Source organism: Rhinolophus sinicus, chromosome 3 (assembly GCF_057876585.1).
Source record: "Rhinolophus sinicus isolate RSI-liver-muscle chromosome 3, RSI-T2T, whole genome shotgun sequence".
NCBI lineage: Eukaryota > Metazoa > Chordata > Mammalia > Chiroptera > Rhinolophidae > Rhinolophus > Rhinolophus sinicus.
In genome coordinates this window covers 74,174,554-74,192,155 of record NC_142503.1, presented here as the reverse complement: position 1 = coordinate 74,192,155, position 17,602 = coordinate 74,174,554, and the positions used below count along the sequence as shown (strand labels likewise).

At 34.5% G+C, this 17,602-nt stretch overlaps 1 protein-coding gene across 1 annotated transcript in view; it reads right to left on the bottom strand.

Moving 5' to 3' along the window:
• Positions 1-17,602, bottom strand: part of MAN2A1 (mannosidase alpha class 2A member 1) — a 167,374-nt gene that overhangs the window by 66,085 nt on the left and 83,687 nt on the right. Inside the window, exons 11-12 of the mRNA XM_019727767.3 lie at positions 14,076-14,190; positions 12,767-12,834 (exon numbers count right to left, since the gene is read on the bottom strand). Of these exons, the coding sequence (XP_019583326.2) occupies positions 12,767-12,834; positions 14,076-14,190 (183 nt within the window). The remainder of the gene's footprint in view (positions 1-12,766; positions 12,835-14,075; positions 14,191-17,602) is intronic.

Here is a 17,602-nt window from a genome sequence, read left to right as displayed (position 1 = left end):
AGGGGGCAGGTTAAGAGTAGCCAATGACCAGTAAATACGGTAGATGCTTTGGGGTCTAGTTAACAAGCCTAATGAGTAGATGCTGACATTGCCGGCCCGATAGCCATTCTCATATTCTCCGATACTGACAGAAACCCAGCTTTACTCAGGATGACAATTCTAGCTTGGAAAAAAAAAAAAAAGAAGAAACAAACAAATAAAAAACCTTGATTCTGCATGCTTGGGGAGCCATGTGATTTAGTTCTGGTCAATGAAATGTCATTAGAATTCAATATGTGGAGTTTCCCAGAAAGCTGTTATAGCCCCAATTTAATAGAAATCAGCAGACTCAACTTTCCTCCTTGTTCCTCTTCCTTCCTGACTGGAACACAGACGCCATGTTTGGAGAAACAGGCACCATCGTGAGACCATGAGAACAACATTCACAGGCCAAGGATGGCAGAGCTGAAAGGTAAAAGGGGCCTGGTCCTTTGATGACACTGTGGAACACATCACAAGTCCTAGACTACCTACCTTGAAACGTGTTCATAAGAAAAATTAACTGCTTTCTTTCGAAGCCAACGTAATATGGTTTCTGTTAAATGCAGCTGAATGCAATCAAAAGTGAAATACTATGCAAACAAAAAGTAATATTGAGTAACACTGGGAGTCCAACGAGTACCAAAAATTTAATATTAATCTTAAAAGATGACCCTGAATGCAAGATGATTTTGATAAAGCAAAAATGTTCCCATATAGATTTACCACTATAGACAGACTTTTCCTTAAAGGGTTGCTTATTTTTAAATATTTCCTTTACGTAACTGCCTATTAAATATTACATAACACATTTTTCTTGTATTTTCATCCTCTCCATCTCAATTAGTTATCAAGTCAGCAAATACCTCCTAAGTGCCACGCACTTCTCTCTCATTTCACTCAACTATTCACAACTTCTTTAATTCAAACAAGTCCTCTGCATTTTTTCCACTAACCTTGAATGGCAGAGTTCATAAAAACTTAAGCTAAAACTTCAGAATTTACCAATCCTGTGCTGTCTTTATGATAAAAGAAATGCTAACCTGGTGTCTTTTTAAAACTTTATATAGCATTTTGTGATCACAGAATATCTGACCACATCATTGATGGTTATTGTTGATCAACATTTAAGTCTTTTAAAATATTCAATAAACAAAGCTGAGAGACGTATCTTCCAGTGCAGTGGCCAGTTCAGATGCTCCTGGTACATATTACTAGATCACTCTCCTGAAAGATTACTACGTGTCATGGTAGAATGATTCACATGACCCAGCCCACGACTTCACAGAGTTTACAGCAAGTCTCTTCAGAAGAACATTATACATATAATAAGTGGGATAATAGTACGTAAACACATAGTCCCATGGGAGCATATAAGAGCGACACAGCCTGACTCAAGGCTATCAGGGAAAGGTACCAGAGGCTAATATCTAAGCTAAGTCCTAAAAGATAACCAGGAACCAATCATGCAAATTGTAGTGGGTGAGGGAGTGGCAGGGTTTTTTATGGTATCGTTTTTTGCCCCAAGCAGCAAATTTCTAGAAGTAAGAGAGAACATGGGATGTCACAGAATTCATAGTTGAATGGCTGAAGCACACTGTGCAGGCTAGAGAGATATAAAAAATGATGCCAGAGAAACTAAAATGCAGATACATAGCCCAGTTAAAGAGCCTCGGAGTTTATCCTTAGGGCACTGGAGGAAAACAAGGGTTTTGAACAAAGGATTTAGAACATCATTGCTACTTATTTTATTTTATTTAATTATTTTTATCAGCTAATTATTTTTTAAGTGCTAAGTGCTAAATTCTATACTATTAAGTTCATATACATAACGTTATTTAACTCCTCCAACAAATGCATGAGGCAAGGACATTCCTCACAGAGTTGTCGCCATCACCTAGGGGAGAGACAGTAGCAGCCCAAAGTAGAGTAGAGGCATTGAAAGTCAGGAGAAGTGGGTAAAATTGAGACACATTTTAAGAAGCAGAATGAAAAGACCTAGCCTTTGTTTGGAAACAAGTTGAAAGAACAAAGATGATCAGGGTAAATCCTATCATTTCTCATAGAAACAAATACACTTCTGAGCGTGAGAGCGGACACTAATGAAAAACTGCAAGATACGATCACTCTAAAATTGAGTCCCAGGTTCCTGGCCTGGTAAGCTGGCTGATGATGCTGAAGTTTTATTAAAGAGCTTGTGACCACAGAACAGGTTTGAGCGGAGAGGAGGAGCTCAGTTTTAAACAGACTGAGAAGGAGGTGTGAGTGGGCCATCCCAATGGAGCTATCCATCTGTGCTGTGGGTGTGTGGGTCTGGAACTCTCTGGAGACTTTTGTCAGCAGAGATATACGTTTAGGGAGTCAATAGTACCTTGACAATAAACGAAGGCAATGGAGTAGGAAATATCACTCTCTCTGGAAGTTTTTATCTTTAAAATCTTCCTGAGGCAAACAATTATTTATTAAAGATCTCCTATATGCTCTTGCCTCTCTACCTCTTTCGGATGTTAACATAATCTAAAGCTTTAGATCTACATAACTGTCAGTACACTACCTTTACATTATAAAAGTTCTGCCAAAACTAGATGGCATTTCAACTTCCAATTTGGTGATGAAATTTACAATTTAATTATTTGGATTTCATGATGTTTATTTCCAATGCCTTTTTGATTTTTACACACACATATCAGGTCAACTGAGTTGACTTTACCAAGAAAATTTTTAAAAAGTACCTGTGGTATGTGTTATGTTATATGTGAAAATGTCTTTTTGTTGTCTTCACATATGAAAGATAACTTTGAATATAAAAGCATTTAAAAACTCCAATTTTCTCATCACAGAGAAGAAACCTAAGTCAGTCTAGCTTTCGTTCCACATTGTACAATGTCTGTCTTTTTACCTGGGTACTTTTACAGTACAGTACTTTTAATTGAACTAAGTTACCAAGATGTTCTAGAGGTGACTCTCTTTTCATTTATGTTACCCCGAACTTACCACTTTCATCTATACAGCAAGACCTTTTCTGCTCAGAAAACTTTTCATCAATTATATTTTTAATCATTCCCTCTGCTTCATTTTTTCCTTAAAAAACAAAATCTATAATTCTTTTAACAAATTGATGGTCGACAGATCACCGGGAAGGGCAAGCAGAGGGGTTGGGAGGATGGCGGGATGGGTAAAAAAGGTGAAAGAGATTAAGAAGTACACATTGCCAGTTATACAAATAGTCACAGGGATGTAAAGTCCAGCATAGGGAATAATAGTTAACAATATTGTAATAACTACGTGTGGTGTCAGATGGGTACTAGACATCGGGGTGATCACTTCACAAGGTATTTAAAAGTCTAATCACTATGTTGTACACCTGAAACTAATATAATATTGTATGTCAACTGTAATTGAAAAATATATGAAAAATAAAACATCTAATTTTTTTTTAACTTATTGGGGTGACAATTGTTAGTAAAATTACATAGATTTCAGGTGTACAATTTTGTATTACATCATCTATAAATATCTAATTCTTTTGTAGAAATTTTGTCCGCCATACCTACCATCTTCTTTCTCGTTGTTTCCACTCATCTTCCTTTTCTCTGCATTTTTAAAAAGTATCTCATGGTTGTTGTTGTTGTTTTAATTCATGCCACTGGTACACTCTTCCATAATGTCAGCTTCACTCTTCAGAATCACTAACGAACATGTTCTGTTATCAGGCCCCCAACAATCTTTCCTCACTTCACTCCCTCCCCTTTTCCATATCATCTTGTCATTTTTTTTCATTTTAGCTTTCTGCTTTCCGTTTCATATTTCTTAGAAATCATAACTCAAACTTTTTGATAATTCCAAAGAAATTTTTATAAAAATTGTTTTCTCATCTCTGTAATAAATCATTTTTAAGAAGTAAGCTGTTATTCTGAATCTTCAAGTTACCCCTATTTTTTGGTCACGCTGCAGAGCTTTTTCATAGATTTCATATGACAACGTTCCCTTTACTTTCCCTCATACGAGGAACAGCCGCCGAGACCCTGTGATGATAAAGGTACCCTAGGTCTTTATTCTGATATCAGTTGAAGTCTCTCTCTTGTCTAGAGTTAGTTTATTTGACAAATATTTCTTGTGCCAGGTATTTGCCAGGGGATTCAAAAGCAGACCAGTTCCCTGACCTCACAGAGCTAGTATTTCAGCAAGGGAGATAGACAACAAGAAATAAACAAAATCATGGTAATCATGCCTGAAGGAGGCAAAGAAGATGCAGTAATGGATCAAAGAGTGAGTGAATAGTAAGTTCACACGCACAGATGCAGCTTGACTGCAAGTTCTCAGAAAGCTACCATCCAAGGTGGCTGTGCCTGTAGTAGTCACTGTTCTAGATCAGCTCTGGTGCTCTGAACCAATGGAATATTCAGCAAAGAGTATCACAGTATTCTTCTGGGCCATGCCACCATCAACAGTAATTTCCTTGAGTGGACACATCCCAAGACCAGTGTTCTACCATCAATTCCCCATTTATTCCTGCCTATTTTATTTCTGGCACAGTTAGTCTCCAAAATGGTTGCAAAATACAACGCAGTACAAGTCCTCTTATCAATATGATTAAGGCTGGCAAGAGATCTGATAACTGAAAGAGTAAAAGTTGACTTGAAAGTAAAAATTAAAATAGGACGTCATATATGTGTGTATATACAAACACGAACGTCTGACAATTAAGTTCGAGAACTTGTTGCAACGATGTTGCCAACCTTTCTCAATATCAGAGGGATTATTCATTATGAACTTATACCAACTGGACACACAGAAAACCAAGTCTACTATTTGGAAGTGCTGAAAAGGCTGCGTGAAAAGTTAGATGACCTGAACTTTTCACCAATAATTCATGGCTCTTGCATCATGACAATGCACCAGCTTACATGGCACTGTTTGTGAGGGAGTTTTTAGCCAGTAAACAAATAACTGTATTGGAACACCCTCCCTACTCACCTGATCTGGCCCCCAATGACTTCTTCCTTTACCCGAAGAAAAGGAAATATTGAAAGGAAGACATGTTGATGACATTCAGGACATCAAGGGTAATATGACGACAGCTCTGGTGGCCATTCCAGAAAAAGAGTTCCAAAATTGCTTTGAAGGGTGGACTAAGCGCTGGTGTCAGTGCATAGCTTCCCAAGGGGAGTACTTTGAAGGTGAATTTAGTGATATTCAGAAATGAGGTTTGTAGCACTTTTTCTAGGGTGAGTTCATGAACTTAATTGTCACAACTCGTGTATGTGTGTGTGCGTGTGTGCGTGTGTGTGTGTGTGTGTGTATACATTACCATAAAACTTACAAATGTGTATCATTTCCTAATCTGCTGCTATAAGATCAAAGCTTCTACTTTGACTATGGGATTACTAACTAGAGTCCTGTGTCATATTTCCTGCATAATCATACATGTGATAAATCATCTATGGTTTCTACCTTAGGTTTTTCTAAAGTTAACCAAGAACTTAAACACTTTAGACAATATTAAGCAATCTGAGTGCAGAATTTTTCTACACCTTTATGATTTTTTCCAAAATCTTTTGTAGGCATCTTGCCAATATTTATCAGTGATTCACTTTTGTTGAAAATTTCCAAAGTGTTTAACTTCATATAAAAAAATAATTTTTTTTGTATGTTCATAAGTTACAGAAAATGAAATTGTGAGAGAAAAATAACAACAACAACTAATTTGGGAATAAATAATTGATTCATAATGATCGAAGAATTCAACTGAAATGCTGCAGGGAGATGTGTACCAGCCTGCTAGCTAGTACCCAGTTAGCAGCAAGGTTAAGGAACCATGGGAACAGAAAAGGAATAGAGAGTATCAACTGATCTAGTTGGTTAATTAAGTGGAGATTGGTTAATAGAGATCTTAGGCAGAGAGGATGAAAAGAAAAGAATAGGTACCTATCTGTTCAACATAGCGCCCTCCATATAGAAAAATATTTGTCTTATTTTTCTGGTTGATAAAGCACCAGAATTTCAAAGCCATGGGGGTAGACAATTTGAAAAGGAAAAGTAATCAATCCCTATACTTGATTTTGGAGATCTACACATTGCTTTCACTTCTGTTTATCATTGCTCAGTGAGTAATTGCATTTTTCAGTCCGGGTTGATCAGCTTTATAGTTTATGGATATCTTAGATTGTGGCAATAGGTTGACTGCCAAATCAAGGTTCTGGTGTTCTTCTGATTTTCATCATCTGCTGTGTCTTCATGAGTTTTAATAGGAAACTGAGAGTCAGTCTCAGGGTCCCTAGTCAGTTATCATACAAAATGGAAGCGTCAACTTTTATATATATATATATTTTATATTGTATATATTATGTATATATATAATATGTACATATTATATATTATATATATAATATATAGTATGTATATTAAATATATTATATATGATATATATATAAAATATGTTATATATATATTAAATATATTATATATATTATATATATATATATTACCTCATCTAAGTCAATGTGAGGTTGAAACAGTATTTCAAGAATTAATACTCATCATTCCTGATATCACATAATAGAAATGTTAAGGGTGAGGAGAATATTGTGGGAAAGGTGGAGCCACTAATTGGACAACTCCCCAAAGGCCTTTGTATTTCCCTGAAAAAAAAAAAAAAAATCAGGCAAAATGCAAGCCTGTGAATTATTGATTTAGAAGGGCAAACATCAGATATGATTATTTTATGTTGCTACCCAAACATGATTGTTCGAAAAGCAGTTCTAACCACTAGGCAAAAAAGTTGTAACATAAAATTAACTAATATATCATGCTGAGGGTATCTCCAATTCCCTAATAAACTTTTGGTTATTTAAATAATGTCCTATATTCTATTCAGTCTTTTGGGTAAAACATCCTTTCTAAAAATACCCCAGGTTACAGACAGGCTGAAATGTATTTCTGGATAATCAGAGAACTGTATCTTAAAAACGTCAAAGTGAACAAATTACAACTCAGATGGAATGTAGGTGAAAGTACACAAATACTTTTCACGAGCAATTAACACTTAAAACAGAAAAGCCTCCAGAGGAAAGTTGAGGAACTCCTCTTTCAAGTCCAGTAATGAGTATTAATTCATAAATGGACTATGCTATTAATACCCAGACATACCTAGACTAGAATAGCTCACCTTTGTGTTTTTCTTTCTTTTTTATTTTAAGAGTCTCCAGTACTGTCAGTTAACAACTCCCTCATTCAAAGTTCTAAACTAGCTTTAAATGTAAACAGCATTTCACCTTCTCTCAGAATAAGAGAACCTGTGGAGTGTCCAGACTGCCAAATCCTAGTCAAATCATGTATTTGATTATCACCTTGAATTCCCTTGGGATAATTTTTAAATGTAGCCCGCTAATCTTCCTGAGTTTATACATTTATTTTCGTGCTAACTAATATGAAGACATTTCTATACTTATTTTCTAGTATAAGACAAGATTTGAGCTGAAACCATTATGATCCATGAGCAGGAAGCATAGTTCTTACACTAGTTAGCACTGCTAACTTTTATATCTCCTCCAAAGAAAAACAGTCAAGCACAAGGCAAGCTCCATCTGGACATTTATCGCTCTCTCCTCAGATTCCAGCTTCTCAGAGTAGAACAACCGAGGCTGAAGTCGGGGACTCTCAGTTCAATCACAGAGCTACAACTGCTTTTACCAAGTCTATAATACATAATACTGCCAGAATCTGACTGGTTAGAATTCTGTTTTTCTAGAAACGACATTTCCAAACAATAAAAATAAGGCTCTGAGCTTGGTTTTTTCACTTAAAACTTACGTTTAAACAACTGGTAGAAATATTAGATATGTCCTTAGACACATTCCAACGTGGTATAAAAATATGTTGATGGCAAGGTGAACAATGAAAAAATGATCTAAAGCCTTGAATCCCATTATACTAATACACAATTACTGCCAGAAGAACTGTTTGTGATAACAATATTTAAAAAAAAAAATGTAGAATCAGGCAATTACTCTATGTCAACAATAACAAAAAAGTCTTAGGTATAAAAAATGATCTGATAAGGTCAAGTCATTGGGGCATTTGGAAATATCTTTTGAACTCATTCTTACGAGTCCCCAAGAATGCAACCTCAACAGAGTTAATTCTAGAATAATTTTATGAGGCTGAGATGCAACCTAAGGTTTTTTTCAGATCTCATGGTATGAAACTCTAAAACTTAAAATGAACAGCTGTCCAAATACTGAGCAAATTCAAAGCTCCACTGAATTACTACTTAATTGATTTTTACTTGTACTGGTAGTAGTATTTTGTCTATTAAGAAGCCTTCTGGTAACTAACCTCCAAATATTAGATGAAAGAATATGTATCACAATACCACATTTTCTGGGGAGAACGTATATCATGATACTGCATTTTCACATAGAATGTCAACAGTGTTCTATGCATATCTGGTGTCTGAAATTTAATAGTCTCTTTAATCAATAACTAAGTGTATTTTAACAAATCTTGATTGAATGTTTACTATGCTGAATATAATACCATAGGCATGGTAGTGGGAACAAATAAAATAGTTCCTACCCTCAAGGGATTAACTTTAATTACACTGGCAAAAATAAGCCAACATTAATTCCCAGCCATATGAGTGCGCCTTTCTGAACCTGATTTTAGATGAAAATTCTGAGCCAGTATCATCATGGGATGAGACTTTGGGCACCTTGGGGGGAGGATGAGTTTATTTTATTTTGCACATGGGATGTAGGTGAATTGTGGTGGCCAGTGGGTGAACTACAGTAGACAGTCCCCCGAGATGAACTGCCATTATTCTCTTTGCTTCATGTACATACTCTTTACATCAAGTCATAGAGATTAATTTCCCTCTCCTTGAATGTTCATTGATCTCAGTGACTTGCTTGGCTAATAGAAATGACCTTTCAGTAGTAGAAATGAGCTTTCAGGACTTCTGAGGCCAGATCCTAAGAAGCATTGCCATTTCCACCCAGGTAACTTCTCAGAGTTCTGCCTCAGGCAGATTCCTCTGATAACTACATGTAATAAGTTAGGCGCATAGAGAAATTGAAGACAAAAGGGCCAGAAGCCATTGCAGTGGTTCAAGCAAAACATAAAGGATGGCTTAAAACCAGAAAGTCATAGGAAGAGAGGAGACGATGGATGTCAGTAATGAGTAAAGGTAAATCTGAAAGAACCTCCAGTTGATGAACTTAAGGAATAAGAAAAGGTAGGAGTCAAAGTGGGTTCTGGGGTTTCAGAATTTAGACAACTGAAAAGGAATGACGCTATTATTAATCAAGACTGGGATCCCAAAGGAAAGCACAAATGAAAAAAAAAAAAAAAAAAACAGAGGAAATTAAATTAGAGGTGCTGGGAGGCCATGCAGGAACCATTCAGTAAATGAATGGCAATAGGGTACTAAGTGCCTTTTCAGGAATGAAGTACATTTTATATCTGGTTGATGTTTTGAAGTCACCCACGCCCCAAAAACCCTGATTTCCACATAGTTAATGGGTTCTTTTAAACTTAATCCCTTCCTTTTCTGGCCAAAAAAAAAGAGAAACAGAGATGTAGGATTCTTTACCAATAAATACCTTGCTAAACATTAAAAGCACTTAAAGATAAATGTGTAATGGTGGTTTGAATAAATTACTCTAAAACTGAAAAAAAGTTTCTACTTAAAAAATTAAATGTTTAGATTTACAGAAGTTACCTCAATGTAATTTTGATTATATACCTACCTGGTAGCATTTCAAATTATCCTTTTAAAGTTTAAGGAATTTTTTTGAAAAGTTCCTTTACACCTCGTCAAACCATGCAACTTCCCTGCCTGTGCTGTGGCAACATTTATTCCCGACCTGCCTGAAGAGCCCCAATACTGAAGAATGAAATCTCTTCACGTGTCACAGACTTTTACTTTGTATCCTCAGTGTCCTCCAAGTCCCTAATCCTGTTAAGTCATTGTATCAAGTTTCTTTACAATTGGTTTCCTTAGTTGCAACTATGATCTAGAGAGAAATAGAAACATCTTTGCACACTTAAGGATTATTTAAGCCTAGACAATTTATGACTTGTTCAGGGTGTCCTAATTTTTAACTCTTAATTGTATCTGCTTTCTAGACACCAATGCATACACTATATTGTTCACATAACCTCATGAATTACATTAAGCAGGTTGACACATACTATGTCACTTTCAGTCGATGATTATGGACTACTTTTTAAACATTCACAAACTAAATTATGTTAGGTTATGGCTATAACTAACTGTCAACAATGTGATCAAATTTATTTACAGGCATTATTTATATCATATGGGTTTAGATCAGTGTTTCTCAACCTCTTTACATTATAACTTCCTTAAAGACTCTTTTTAGACATTTCTCCTAGTCATCCCCCATACAATTTTAATACTACACAGGAAGTGTACGAGTATGTGTGTTATGTACTGTATTTATGCTTTATATATTTTCAAAACCTCCAATAACCAATTGTTAGCCTCCTAGGGAGGACATCTCCCCACTGTGAATGCCTGTTTTATTTAGTTTAATAATTTGTTGCTCAAATATGAATTATACTTAATATCAAAAACAACACTAAGCCATAGAGAATCGCAGAAGCCTCCTGAGGAATATGAGGGAGAGTCATGGATACACTTCTGAAACTTCCCATTTTAAAGACTACAAAGTGAAGGTAATTATTTAACTTCAGTACCTACTACATAAAACTCAAATTATTCCATTTTAAAAGGCCAACACCATTCCTCCATTGTTCACTGATTCTTACTAAGAGATTAGTCACTCAGATAATTTGCATCTAACAAGTAAAACATAGATTTTAAAATCAAAAATATAAGTAGCTCTACTCATGAGGCTCAAAAATACAAAACGGATAATAAAGATAAAAATAAGAATCTAACAATCATAAATATTCCCAATTCACCTAACTATGGAAATAGCAACATTGACATTTGGTAGAAGAGAACTGTGAAGAAATAAACTAAGATGAAGAAAGCTATTTACATATAAACTGTCTATAAGGAAATATAAAAAAAGTGATCAATTTACAAAAATTCTATTTATGTTTATCTATCATTCAAACTCCTCAATATTAGAGCTCAAAAATATATTTCTTTTTAATGAATGTACCATATCTCCTAACTTCCTTTCTCCAGCATAGGTAAGTCTAAATGCTCACTTACTGTTGGCTAAGGCAAGGGACAGTATAGGAAAAAGAGAAACCACAGGGTACATCACTTCCTCTGACCCATCATGCTCTCATCTCCACTCTATGTCATCCACCCTAACCTGGACCCACAGGAAGACCAATGGGGTGGAGAGGGGGCATAAATTACTTATAGCAAGCATAAGTCATTGTTACAGTCAGCAAACACACAGATGTTCACCCACCAAAACAGAGAAAGGGGAAAAGTGAAAGGGGATTATACCTAAAACCACATAGATTTACAGGCACCACAATTTATTAGGGACACAATATTTAAAGAAGAGCTATATAACCCCAAATGCATCAAAACATTATTTAGTGTAAGACAAAGAAAACATTTTGTAGTTTTATAACTGATTTTTCTTTCAACATTAGTATTCTGTCATCCCAACTATGTCATGGCAATCGGAAAGCTTTTAAGACTTCAGCAAGACTTCACACTTAAGACTTAAACTTTCTTTTCAAGTTAATCCCTTCTTTTTCTGACCAAAGGAAAGAGCTATAGGATTTATTGACTATTACTTTAGTGATACTTTAGTATTACTAAAAAAACACTTACCTTCTTGTCCTAAGGTATAAGCTGTATATATTTTAAGTCTCTACTTACTAAAGAAAGTCAGCTAAGGCTTTAGTGTATTCTTAACCAAAATCTCAACTTTATTAACAACTATAAATTTTCCGTAATTTAATTCAATACTTTAAAATCAATATTTTGATTCCATTTATTTTTAAGTAATTTAAATAAAATATACCTAGTTAAAATAATGAATTATTCTTTACAATTATTCTTTCATAATTTGTAAGAGGTGGCATTAAATTTCTCAACTGAGACAGTAAAAGTTATATTACAAAAATACACTGCATATCTGGGTATACTGGGTATTGACTGATTGATATGTGGTCATTAAAATCACATGACTTAGTTAAATAATTGCCAATAAAAACAAAACATTTCTTTGTAAATCAGAGGCACCCATCAATTAAATGCCTCGTTTTTAAGTAAACTGAATGCCTTTCCCTGTAAGTTATAACCTAACATAAATCAATAGTGCTAAAATACGGCAGTTTGATCAGCACAATGACAATTATCTAGTAAACAATTTATAGGAGGAATACTTATCTTCTCATAATAATTTTCTTTCTTAAGAAATAGGATCGGGGAATAATGAAAATAAGGTAAGTAAACAAAAAGTGAATTGAGAAAAATATAATCTAAAAATAATACTACAAAGTTAAATTTTTATCATAAAGCTACATGTTTATCATCCCATACCAAATATCTGTAAGAAATATTGTTATAATAGTTCCTTCAGCAATCAAAGTACCAAGCACTGTGTTAGCTATTAGCATTGAACATGATACAAGTCATGGGAAAAATCCATTTCTTCAGAAAAATGTTTTAAATTAATAAGTAAATGAAAAACTACCTCAAAATATATGTCGTCTAGAGAACAGAATCATAAAAACCAAAGGTCAAGTCAGGAAAGTAGTAAAAGTTTATGAGAAATGTATTTACCTTGGCTCTGCACTCAGCTTTATTATTTTTGTGTATGGTAGAGAACTTTGTGATTTTTGTTGCAAATCCTATAAAAGTGAACAAAACAAAAATTACTTTACTTTTAAAACAAGCTTCAAAATTATCTATGCAATATTACCTTGCAAAAATCTTGAAAAGAGTATAATAGGGGGGAAAATCCTCTTTCTAGCTGTATAATGTCCATCAAAGTTCAAAATAAATAATTGTGTGTATGTGGGTATTTAGACATCAAGTACAGTGTGTTACAGGGACTAGAGCCCATAATGGGTAGTTTCAATTAGGAACCAAATAAATCTAGTCCAAGAGATAATTCTGCAAAAAGTTTTACTACTTTAGTTTTGTATCATATGTTTCATATCCTTAAGAAATGTATGTCCATTTATTCCATTTTTAACTTTAATATGAAAATTTATAATCATGATTTGATTACAAGCATTAGTGCATGAAAATATCTCTAATTCCACACATCTGTAAGTTGATATTACATGTAAAAATGTCAAAGTCTATCATTCACAATAGATTCTAATGACAAATAAATTACAATTTAAAAATATCTGAGTGCCCAAGTGGAAGTGTAAAGAGGGTTGCAATCAACTATTTTTTCAACGGTTCTTCCTTACTACAGAATAGCACGCTCCTCCTTTCAGAGTAGGTTCTATTTTATTAGCTCATTTGATCCTAATAACGACCAAGCCAAGGTGGATATTACCATCACATTTGACAGATAAATGAACAAGGGCTGACACATGTTAAGTAACTTTTTGCAAGGCCCATGCAATCAGGTACAAAGGTTGAGGCTAACAGTCCTCTAAATCCTCAATCATTGCTCTACTGTTAACACATCTCAGCACTGCTCATACACTGCATGGACTCTTAGGATCATTTAAATTGAAGTTTAGAAAGAACAGATTAAGGATTTATAGAAGTTCAAATATCAGGGGTCTTCCAATTAAAGCCAAGCAAAATAACTAATTATAATGTCTCCCTTACAACATCATCTTAGTGTTCTAAAAGCCTGTAAGGGTCACATATCTTGAAATAAGTTCATTATTTTTCATGCTTAGATTAAGGCAGAACAAAATATACACCACAAATCAAATAGTGACACACTTATATGAATGAAGAACACACAGGTAATTTATATAATGATACAAATTATATCAAAAAATGTGCAAGAAAATAATGATTTCTCAATGTCTCTTTTCACTAAGCTTCGCACCCCCTTTTCCAACCCAGAAAACAAAAGAATCACACATTTTTATAGTGAATATAAGAGATAACAACTAACCATTTCTAGGACGGTATCAAAAGAGTAAGATTCATACGAGTGCTTGTCCTTCAAAATGAGAAGAAGTGCAGAATGTCCAATTATCTTCTTCACATTCATTAACGAATGAAAGAGTCTGTGAACCAAAAATTTTACTAATCTAAGTAATTTAAAAAATCAATATACAATATTTTCAGTCTCTTTAATAATGGGCAAACCACTACCAGTACTTTATCCTGTATTCACAAAGTGAAAGCTACAATGAACCTATAATGAATTGGCTCTTTTTTTGTCCAGAACTAAGTACTAAGAAAAAAGTGGTTAATCAAAAGATATCACTGATAAGGATTCATTTAAAATAGAAAACTTTCTGAACATACCTGAAAGTCATAAACATATTTAAAGTATTTATACTTTCTATGAATATCGTACCAAATAAGAATTTCCAGCATGATTACTCCAACAGCTTTTTGAAGCAATGATGTGATATTTTACCTTTGAAATATCTTTAACAAGAATTGAAATGACAAAAGAAGTCACAAGATTAACTCTCATTCACAACAAAATTCAATCAGTATACACACTTCAAATAACTCAAATTCCTGAAGAATTCAAATAGGTATTTCGTTGAATTAAGTTTCCTGTTCTGATTCAAAAGAACTAGAAAAAAAATTTTTCACAGAACTAGATAATGAAATTGTCTTTCTCCTTGTTATGTATCTTGGTCATTGAAATTGTTACCTATATTCAAACTGTATTTTTCGATTTGAGGAACCAAAGGATGCTTATGAATCAACGGATCAAAATCAATTCTGGAATATAATCTTGGTACATCACCAGCTATTGCTGAAGCACTACACATGGGGAAAAAACTTGCTTGAAGTTTTTTTTCAAATTCTATCTTACTACTTTAAAGCTTTATAGAGCAGGCATCCCTAAGCAAACTCATATTGGAGAAATCTGTAGAGAAACATTGTTAACCATATTTGCAATCAATCATCGGAATCAATCTATTACATTTACATAGTGATTATATTATCTTCCCCAAAACAGGAAGCAATTTTGGCTCTACTCGTTAAAAACATTTTTGGTGGCAAGCAACAACAACAATACAGTGTAAAAGAATTAAAAATAACTTCTTTTTGCAGAGCATTAAGATTACCTTCAAAGATGTAAGTGATCATGTCAAGTTATTAATTAAATAAATTTACATAGTAAATCTATAACTATAATATTAAAATTTTATGGATTTGACTTTAGGCCAGCATCCAGATAAATTTCTCATTCTATTCAAATGTTTTCCTAGACGGTAACAAATGTTCTGAGACTAAAAGACCCTATGAATGAATACAAATCAATTATGGAAACAAGTCCCTCAGTCTAGGTTTATTTTTATTATCTATATGGCTATCTTTATTATGCTGTCTCGACCTACAGAATGAAAGTCATGTTCTCCATCACCTAAAACCTTGTATGTATGTGTGCATGTGTGTATTAATACTGCATGTAACAGTATATTACAGAGTCCTAATAAAACTGAGTGAATGCCAGGAATCATTGTTTGTATCCTAAAGGCACATATGCAATCTTCTAATGAGATGAGCACTAAAGACTAACACAGCATTCCCCAAATGCTTTCTCAAGATATATAAAGATTCATTTAAACCAAAACAAAATTAAACACGGTAATAAATAAGTTTGGGAAACACTGGATAAAACAAAATTTTAAAAGTTTCACCATTTCATCAGTGTGGGATTTCTCTGAGCCTCCAATTTCCTAACATGCCCTTATCCTATTGTTATGGAACAGTTCATGGAACATCATTTAGGAATCAGTTTTCTAGCTTGTTATCATTGCTGCTGTTTCAAGATGTTATCATGTTTGTCATTCAAAGTTTGATATACGAGGTCTGACAATGAACTTCGCGAACTCATCCTAGAAAATGTGCTACATACCTCATTGCTGAATATCACTATGGTCACCTTCAAAGTAGTCCCCTTGGGAAGCTATGCACCTATGCCAGCACCTACTCAACCCTTCAAAGCAATTTTGGAACTCTTCTTCTGGAATGGCCATCAGAGCTGTGGTCATATTACACTTTATGTCCTGAATGTCATCAAAATGTCTTCCTTTCAATATTTCCTTTATCTTCAGGTAAAGAAAGAAGTCATTGGGGGCCAGATCAGGTCAGTAGAGAGAAGTGTTCCAATGCAATTATTTGTGTACTGGCTAAAAACTCCCTCACATACAGTGCCGTGCGAGCTGATGCATTGTCATGACGCAAGAGCTCCTTAGGGACCAGTTTTGAACACACCTTTCTCATGCCAAGAGTTTCTGTTAAGATTTTCCTAACTGTTTCTCTTTCAATGTTTACTTGGTCTTCTATGCTTCTCACAGTCAGCTGATGATTTTGATGTACAATTCGACAAATTTTTGCAATGTTTTCATCAGTTCTGCTTGTTACTGACTACCCTGACCTCTCTTCATCAGTGACACATTCTCTCCCTTCAAGATGTTTAATCCATTTGTATAGTGCCATTTTCTTCATGGAATTATTTCCATAAACTTGGACTAACACGTCCCTGATTTCACTTTCACTGTTGCTAAGTTTAACAAGAAATTCAATGTTTGTTCGTTGCTCTAATTCAAGCTCATGCATTCTCGCCATGGCACATAAAAAACATGCAACAACAATAATGAACGCCACTCAGCAAAACACTGCCACACCTTGTCACAAACACAGCTATGAGACACTGATGTACCAAGGTTATGAAACCTTACTGAGCTGTTTATACAGTGCTGCCAATATAAGCGCACAGTGGCAAGTTCACTAACGTAATTGTTAGACCTCGTATATGTTAGGGCCCTCACACTTACCCTTTGTTCATTTTTCTTCTCCTACCTACCTCATCCCAACTTAGGGATTGGCAAATTCTAAATCTTTCTGTAACTGACCTTATTACTCATTACCATTTATGTCTTCTCTTTCACATAGCCTCTTTATCTGCTTTAAAGCTGAACATCCAGTACAAACACTGGCCCAGTCTAATTCATGCTTTTATACCATGATTAGAATTAACCTCCAAATATGCCATGATGTATTCTTGCTCTCCAGTTTATAGTTACACCAGAGGTGCCAAGAAAATGTACACATTTTAAGAGATGTTATCTATGTTACTTTTTGAAGTTGAATTGAATTACAGTAGCAAGGTGTAGTATGACGTTCACTCAAAAGATGGCGTTAATCAAATGAATTCTAGCGTCATTCATTGTATTACAATTTTAATACAGTTTTTTTTTTCCTTTCTTAAAATGTGTGCACATTTTTTTTGGAACCCTCTGTATAAATATTCAATCTACTGTTAAGAACGGGAGTCTAAAAAAAATCACCCTTAGACAGCAGACGAGAAAGCTAGATGGGTCTGGAGAAAGCACTGTAGAGCTGTCACACCTGAACCAGTGACTTGCAGACGTCTTTCATACAGCATAAAAATAAGCAGGATAGGATTTATTCTGTTTTGAGTTGCTGTTACCAGCAGCCAAATGC